At 34.5% G+C, this 9,379-nt stretch overlaps 1 protein-coding gene across 1 annotated transcript; it reads right to left on the minus strand.

The window, feature by feature from the left end:
- Window positions 1–2,310: 2,310 nt before the first annotated feature.
- On the minus strand, window positions 2,311–7,377 carry LOC124374373 (huntingtin-like). The gene is made up of 3 exons (XM_046832597.1): window positions 7,276–7,377; window positions 6,468–6,593; window positions 2,311–2,491 (listed from the first exon to the last, which is right to left on the minus strand). The coding sequence occupies exons 1-3, from the start codon at window positions 7,357–7,359 to the stop codon at window positions 2,435–2,437; spliced, it is 267 nt and encodes an 88-aa protein (XP_046688553.1). The 5' UTR covers window positions 7,360–7,377; the 3' UTR covers window positions 2,311–2,434.
- Between the last annotated feature and the right edge of the window lie 2,002 nt (window positions 7,378–9,379).

Below are 9,379 nucleotides of genomic sequence, written 5' to 3' on the forward strand. Positions count from 1 at the left end.
TTTCGAACATCAATGTTATGATGATTCTTTTGTTCTCTTGTGAACCTATACTGACATACAAAAGGTGATAGATATTTTTTAGATGGCTGATTGATAAGTTTTTTCCCCAACCACAATAGTTAAGCTGGATATATGATAATAAATGTGGTTTTCTATTACTCAAGTGATTGGTGGCTGGAGCTATTGTCTGGCTACAAATACTGGATTATTGGGCATATTACAAAAAAGTCGCCTCACCACATGTCCCCAAATGGGGGACTCATTGTCTGCAATCCCACCAGGGAAGACAATTTGGGCAGGCCGAAAAATAATATGCCGAGTAGTAGTAAAGTAAACACTTAAGGACTTACCTAGTGATGAACGTTTGTTAAGATAATTAATTTCATTAAATCACGCCCCCTACAATTCCCAGGCTGTTTGAACAGCATTATGCAGGAGGACATCGCAGACGTGGTTAGTAAGTGAGGACATTATTACAGCTCTTGTTACACACCGAGATTAGGTGGCTCTACTCGGGGAAAGGTACTTGAGCGGTTCTTTGAACTCAGAGATGAGGTTCGTGTTTTTCTCCTGGAAACACAATTTTCTAATCAACTGAACGATTTTAATTGGCTATGTAAGGTTGCTTACCTATCAGATATTTTTGGACACTTAAATGAATTAAATTTAAGTTTTGCAAGGATTTTATGTGGATATATTCAGAGTGGAGGACAAGATTGCAGCAATGAAACAAAAATTTGAACTTTGGTCCAGAAGAGTTGAAAAAAATCATTTACAAACTTCCGATTACTACAAATGTTTTTAGAATCTAACCAGGTGCAGTTATCAGAAAATGTCAGAGAAGAAATATCGGCCCACCTTAAGGACTTTAGCAACATCATTGAAAGAGTATTTTCCAGAACCAGATTCTAAGAAACAGTTGGAATAAGAGATCCCTTTACTACTATGGACATTGAAGAACTAAATTTAATTGAAAAAGAACAAGACCAACTCATTGATTTATTAAGCAATGGCACCCTTAAAAGTACCTACAAGGACGAAAACACTCATGGAGTTTTTGGTTGATAGTGCAGCGAGACCACAAGGAGTTAGCTTTTAAAGCCTTAAAACATTTAATACAATTTTGCACAACATGCAATATGTGAACAGGCGTTCTCCACATTATGCTATATGAAAAACAAATATCGGAATCGTCTCAATGTGCATGTCGATTTTCGTTTAAAGGTCTCAAACTTGCGACCTGATATGAAAGAAAATTCTGGACAAAAAAGATAGATTTCATCTTTCACACTAGGACTAATCAAAATCATATAAAAAAGTGAAAAAAATCTTTTAAAACAATTCATAATATTATAAAATTAAATTGATAACAATTTAAATTATGTAAAATAAAATTATGTAATGTAAATAAAATTTCATCTTTTTTAAATTTAATGTGTGCCCACTTATTTGTTTCCTAGCTAGGGCAAACGAACGTTTTTGGCATTTGTTTTAATACTTTTAAAAAATTATTGGATAATAATGTAAACACAAGAGTGCAATAATTACTTTTCAGTTTATGCTGTATCCATCGATTGGTATATATCCAGTAAGTATAAATAATATAAATATATTACAAGTACATTATGATTATATATATATATACATATATATCCGTTTGTTTAAGTTATTAATAAATACCCACTTTACCATACATTCAAAATTACTTTTAGGGGTCCCCAATAGTTTGAGTTATTTTCAGGGGGTCCTCAACTCGTTAGAATTTGGGAACCGCTGCTATAGACCATGCCTTGTCAAAGTAAATCTGATCTAATTTAGTTATTTATTATTTGACTTAAATAATTTTGGTTGTCATTACATGTGTGATAAAAATTTTATTCTTGGAATTCTTTAGTAAAATTGCTGGATTTTAAGATATTAAAGGTTAAAAAGTTTTAATGGCCGCCCTATTGTTATTATTAAAGATAATATTATCATTTTTTGCAATAATTGGATTTGTTACCATAAACATTTGACCCAACTTTGGCAGGATTTAATTACTCTTGAAGATATTAATTTGTCTATACACTCAGGCAGATAGAAAACTAGGCACCAGAGGATCCATGATCATACGGTGAAATGTGCTTGTCTTGAACTGAGCAATAGTGTGATATACCTTTGCCCACAGAGTTACGGGACACCCTGTATATGCACAACAGTTCAGATTGATCACCAATTATTTTAGTGTTTGCTTCTTAATTAAAAGTTTTCTTTTGAAAACAATATTTTTAAACCTGAACTTATACTGAAGAAAAAATTTGAGAAGTGGAGTGTCCAGTTATATGACACTAACCCTGATGTTGTTGTCTGTGGTGGTGAAAACTGCCGAGAGCAGCCAGAATGTGGGGCAGAGATGAGGCTAGTGTTTCCAAGACTAGTTCTTCTCTCCGCTTGGCTATCTCCACAAGAACTGGGTATCAGGTTCTGGATGTAAGCCTTGCCTTTCTGTGGTCTGCAACAGAAGTATCACCTCAACAAAATCAGTTTCACTGAAATTTAAAATTAATTTTTTTTCAGAGGTTGTCTCCGCACTTAGTCCTAAAAGGACTTTTGCACCTCCCTTACCTGTTTTTGCTCTCAGAATTTGAGACTTTACAGAAGACAATCAAATTTGAGAGCTCCTGTTCTCTTATGTCCTTGGAGCAGAGAAGATTTGCCCATAGGATTTATTTCCTAATTGTAGATATAACAGAACAACTTAGCCATATGTGTTCTGATGATTTTTCTGCTTCTCCGCAGAGTCTGCATTCATCATTATGACTAAGACCTACCTTCATAAAATATTTTCTAAGGGAGCCATGTCCTATCAAGATACCTACCATCATTCTTATATCCTCCTTACTTTGATCTAGGAGAGATACCTACCCTTTAGTATAAGGAGAGATAAACATTTTTCATTGTCTTAATCTTGAGGCCCAACACCAGTTATAGGATCTAATACTCTTTACCCAATCTTTTACAAGAGCTTTGCTGTAGGAGAAAGCTACTCCTAAGCCTGGCTCTGGCCCTACCATAAGGGACTCTGTTCTTATTTTGGCTTGGGTATCTGCTTTTTTATTACCATGAATACCCTCATGGCCCGACACCCAATTGAATGCTACATCAACTGCTTAAATTGGCAATACTAAATAATGTATTGACTTTGAGTCATTATGTTATTGTTATTTAATGCCCTTAACACTGTAAAAAGAACATAAAATAAGTGAACAATCTTAACAAACACAAATCATCTCTACTAGTAGTCTTAACGAACTGTCTGCTTTACATTTATCAATATCAAAGACCACCAAAATATGACAGCAACATCCTACTCATGTTGGATGCTGAGCCCAAGTTGGCTAGGGCATTAGCTCTTTCGTTCTCAGAGATCCCCATGTCCAGGAACACAACAAAACAGTCTCATTGTTCATTCTGCCAAGGGAAGAAACAACTTGATAGCAATCTCAGATAACTTTGTAGTTGAATACACAAGAGTCCAACGCCTCTAATGCTGCTTGGCTATCTGTGAAAATAGTAATCATCTTACTCATGTACCACAGACGAGATTTTCACGAACACATTCCATAATGGCTGTGAATTCTGCTTGATAGACTGTGGGATAAGGGCCCAAGGAGACTACAAACTCCCTACATGATCTCACTCCCACAATTCCAGTGTCTGTGTTATTTTTTTTTTTTTGTTTTAGAGCCATCCGTAAAACCATTCAAGCTCTGTTAGTGGAAGAGGTTTCTTTCCCTCCAACCAAGCAACCCTAGAAGGTATAACAATCCTGAAGGGTTTGTCAAAGAAATCTCATTGTGGCATCTGATCAGAGATGATGTGCAGAGCATTCCCCTGAATCAGGATACTAATTTTATAGAGCCCCTGTTGCAGCCCGAGGTCAACCATAGCCCCGCCTGCTAAATGCAGTTGGCACTCCTCCTGACCATAGACTGAATGACAATGTCCACGAAAGCGAGGTTGAGACAACAGTCTACAGCCACGCCCTGTGCACTCGGAAAAGCCTGTGTTAGCTAGGCAATCCATCCTTTGGATACTACCCAGAGTAGATAAATCCTCCTGGCCTCTGATTTTGGCCACCAGATGACAGCCCCAAACATTAGTGGAGGTCTAACCATGGAGACACAAAGCCAAAACAAAAACCTCGGCTTAAGTTCCCTAAGACCCACCTACCACACGTCTCCATTGCATTCAAGACCATTTCCCTCTGGCGACAACCCTTTTCAGATGGAGTCCCCAGAGCAAGACCCTATCAAGGATTACGCCCAGGTACTTGACAGACTACAACTCACTGGTCTGTCTCAGCCTTTCAATAAGAATGGACTAATACCCTCCAACTGACGCCTTTTTGTGCAGGCAATACGGAAGCCTTGGTAGGGTTGACACTATGGCCCATCCCATCACACCAGTTTCTCACTATTATCAGAGCACTGCTGTATTCAAATTACATTCACAAGAGTCACAATGCCATCTGCATTGTACCCCTGTGTGATGACACCACTGCTATTCAAAGACATAAGCACATTATCCACAACTAAGTTCCACAGAAGGGAAGAATAGATGCTACCCTGGGGACAGCTCCTGAGTTCTTATATTATGAGTACATATATTAACTCAATATCAGGTAAGCAACAGAAGAACACAGACTTTATGCACTAAAATTCTAATAATTGTCTCCCTTACATTTAGTCAATGCTACACGCAAAAATAATAATATATAGAAACTATATCATTCAGCAACGATATTATTGAATATAACCTCGAAATACTAACTGTGTGGGATAACCTTGCTGCCAGTAAACTTAATAAAAGCGAGCATCAGTACCATATCTATGTCAACGGAAGTCATAAGTTTAGCCTTGACCGTATGGTAAGAGCACTCACTTTCATTAATGACAGAGAAAAATTATTCAAAATATGAACCTAAGATGGTATTGACGACTTTGTGAGACAGATAATTCTCATTTGCAACCATCAACTTTAACAGTGGTTCAAACAAAGATTAGACCCACAGGAAGACCTAAAGGTGTCAAATACATCCTCTAATCAAAATTATAAATCAAATACATCTTCTGTGCAAAATAGACCTATCTCATCACCATCCCAAAATGAAATTGGAACTAATTGGATAACATTAGATGAAATACATAATTGTAGTAAATGTAACAAGTTTTCTTTTTTCAACAACCATTAGCCAAATAATGTTATTTTTAAAGTCTTAAACTAGCAATATTAAATTCTGGCATGATTGATCAGTGAAAATTAAATGCTTGTTTCAACTGTAAGACAATAATTGTTGTATAAGAAATTACATTATTGGCTGCTGATACCAAACAGCTTAGCCGATTTAATTTTTTTTTTACCAAAAAACAGCATTTTTATGAGCTTCAATTTGAGGTATCAAAAAGGTATTAGTCTCCATTTCAAAATTTTGGCTTTGGGTAGGTGGGGCATGAGGGTGAGCCCCCCCATTAAAAAAAAGAATTTTTTTGTTCCCCTGATTAGTACTATACACTCCCGTTTACAGAATTTTGATGATACTTGGGCTATAAGTCTTTTAATACGAGTTTTAAGTTTTCAAATGAACACCCTGTACATACATGACTAAACTCAAGAAACCAACCTTGTGAAGAGACATTTAAATATATCACTTTATTATTTGGTCAGTGTGCAGAGACTACAGGAGTGACAGACAGTTGAGAAGAGTGTTTAAACAAAAATGTCTTTTTTTAAGCATTTGAGTGCCATAGTGTAGATGCAATTACAGTGAAAAAGAGCATAAAAATCGTCAGCATCAGTGACAAAGACTATTACGACAATATTTAATATTATAAAATAATTGTAGATATGAATTGCAAACTCAAACTAGGATTGGAATGATCATGTAAACTCACTTTCTCAAAAAAAATAAAACAATGGTCTTCATGCCATAAAAAATGTCACTTTTGTGCAATAGGGATTTCCTGACAAATATTTACTTTTCATACATTCATTCTTATATCATAAGTTTTTTGTACTTATTGATAAACTAGCAAGTATAATCTTGATGAAATTTTGAAAGATCAGAAAAAAGTAATTAGAATAAATTATTTACCTTTCTCAATCTCCTAAGAGGTTTAATACATTAAACCTTAATATTTATGGCCTGACACAGATTACGACTATAATGTCTCTGGGCTTCAGCGATGGTAGAGAATAAGTGTTTAAGGAACTAAATCTCTTGTTTCTCCAGGAGAACTCCAGCTTAAGGATCTTTTAGCTCTCAAACAAAATTAAATTTGGTCATACAATTTGGAAAAGAACTACAACATGTTTTGTATTCCACTGATGCCAGGATTATTTCAAAAACTTATTGCATCCAATGTTGTTATAAAATAAATATAAAACAAGATTCTCATGAAGACAAAACTGACTATCTCTGGTCTTACCGGATCATGTGGGCAAGCTGGGCAAACCTTGAGAGAGACTGCTCGCAAAGACCGCACATTGCCATTCTTCTTGATCTCTTTATGGAGCTCCATATGCACTTTAACCACATTGTTATCCATCATTGCCTAAATCAGAAGCAAACATATTTTAGCTTTAAATATGTGACTGGATTTTTAATTACTTCCAGGCTAAGAACCTAATAGTTTCGTAACCAAGTCATTGGTAAGGAGTTAGTACCATGTGTCCCAGAAGACCCTCACACTCCTAATAATACAATTATAAAAACGATTTCGTACGTTATAAAAACTAACAAAAATTGTCCCATTCACTTCAATTATCCAAATAGAAAATCATAAAATTTTCCTGGTATGAATATTTTCCGTAATTAGAAAAACTACAGCAGCTTATAACAAAAATTATATTTTATGGTTATAAAAAGTTAGCAATATTAACTATATTTCCCAGTTTTCAGTTATTTAAATCTAAACTATAAATTTTGTGAAGGAAATATCTATCTTACAGTATTTTAGGTCCAAAATATTTTTTTATATTTTTGAACAATCCAACTGTAATGTAGTGTTTAAGGAAATTGCTAGTTTTTCAATAAACTTTGGCATATAATTTATATATTTAGTTTTTCACATTTATTATTTTAAGTTTAAATATAATAGATAGAGTATGGAATGGGAACTCAGATATATATTCTCAGCCCTGTTGTATATGATGTTGTCTTATACTGTACAGTTATATAAGGAACATCATGATGATTAATATAATAATAAAAGCATTCATCACATGCCTACTTACTCTGATTATTCTATTGAGGCTTTCATCTGCAACCATTCTGACGTTCGAGTCAGGGTCATCACAAAGCTGTAGCAAGGCCTCCATAGATTTAGACAAATGAAAGGCAAAAGTTTTGAATATTTTTCACACTTGGAGAGCACATGGTGTCTGCAACAAAACTGCACAGATCCACTTTCTTCTTTCGGCTGAAAAATATATAGTTTGATCAAAACAAAAATAAGAAGTTTATTCAATTCTTTACATTTTTCCAAATAAGGGGGTGTAATAATTATACTGTATTGGCAAAGATTTACAAAAGACATGTAAAATAGATATACTACTGTTACCATCCATCATATTAAGTGTTAGAAATGTTGGAAAACCTTCTTGATTGGAAAACTATGGTTAATGATTTTCTTATTCTACAAACACCTTTGAAAATGTATACAAATATAAAATGTATTCATTTATCTTATCTTCAAGGGCAAAAATCATTTGAGTACAATCATATTTAGTAAATCAACAGCAATATATTGAAACATTAATGTTTTCAGCAATATTAACCCTGGAATGTTTTCCTCAGATGGCAGGCCATTTTTGAGAGTTTTATACACATGCTTTAAACATTTTGTAAAAAAAAATACATTTTTACTATAAACCTATATGTCTAATAGATTTTTTTTATGTGGAGATAATTATAGCATACAATCATTGTGCATAACAATTAAAAAAATTACTACTCAATTTTTTTACTCAAGTGGTAGAACTGCCCCTGGTAAAGTGTGATAATATTATTAATGTGATAGCTAATTTATTCTCCATTTTATCTATTTTCAGAAAATATACAATTGAAGCAATTTTGAAGCAATATATATATTGCAAAAAACCACAAATAGTGCATGAAAGGCTAAATTTGTTAATATGGATGGGTACAAATATTTTCCATTTTTACACAAAAACAATTCTTACACTAAATGTTTCTAAAATATATCAAAATTTAGAGAAAAATATGCATTGTGAGTTAAAAGTATGGATACACTCTGTTTAGTTTTTGATGCATAAAGATGGAGGGAGGGCTGGAACTCAGGACACCTTTCTAAGAAATATAATTATGTGAACTTTTTAGCCACTGTTATAACTTTGTCCATATACCTAAAATTGATTTTGGGGGAGGGGGAGCGGCTCAAAATGTTTAAATGTAATGACCAACCCATTAAGTGACGCCTCATTTGAAAGGTCTTGATAAAAGAAGAACAGTGGAAACTAGAGCTTTCTGTCTCAACCCAGTACAAAATGGAAAAAGTGAGCTCTCGGACTGCCCTCTAAGGAATGAGAGACTCTGGTTAGCTCAGGTAGTAGATATTTAAATTGTAAATATCCAAGTTATGTGGTGCAACCCAAGCAACAGACCTCGGAACTAAATGAAATAATCCCCGGACCTCAGCAAACCTCGTCCATATAAATGATAAGAATATTATAGAGAAGATATAAATGGTTCTCTTGTGCAACTACTACAATAAAAAGCAGCAGTGAAGTTGTTAACTACTTGTATTATATAGGGCTTATCCAGAAAGTAAGTCTACTAAGGCTCTCACTGCCAGAGGGATTTTTTTTTATCTAAATTGTGATGCAGAGAAAAAAAAGTCCCTTGAACCGGTCTCATTATGATTAGACCGGTTCGAGGTCAATACGTTGAGAACTGTTGATACGACAATATGGTTTTGTGAAAAAATGTCAATTCAATGTCCTGCCAAGTGTAAAATACACGGTTTCATCCAGTATCTCACCTGGAAGGGAAAGACTTATGGTTCAGGTTTATAATAAGGTAAAAACTGCATAATTTAAAACGATGGAGAGGATAAATTTATTTCTAAGGAATTTGTAGCATCTAACAACTCCTGCCCGGCCTCCACTCGATTCAAACTTACGTTGATTTTTCAACTGCTTTGGGACACATTGCGGACATTTTCCTATATCCAAGGGTTTCTGTGATGGTTTTTTGTAGCAGAGATTTGGAGATTTGCGGAAATATTGCAGAAAGCTCATCCACTGACAATTTGTGATTATTACGGATCGCATTTTAAATTTTTTCTAGAATTTTAGTCACAACTGATGATCATTCATT

This window comes from Homalodisca vitripennis, unplaced genomic scaffold (assembly GCF_021130785.1).
Source record: "Homalodisca vitripennis isolate AUS2020 unplaced genomic scaffold, UT_GWSS_2.1 ScUCBcl_8116;HRSCAF=16092, whole genome shotgun sequence".
Classification (NCBI taxonomy): Eukaryota; Metazoa; Arthropoda; class Insecta; order Hemiptera; family Cicadellidae; genus Homalodisca; species Homalodisca vitripennis.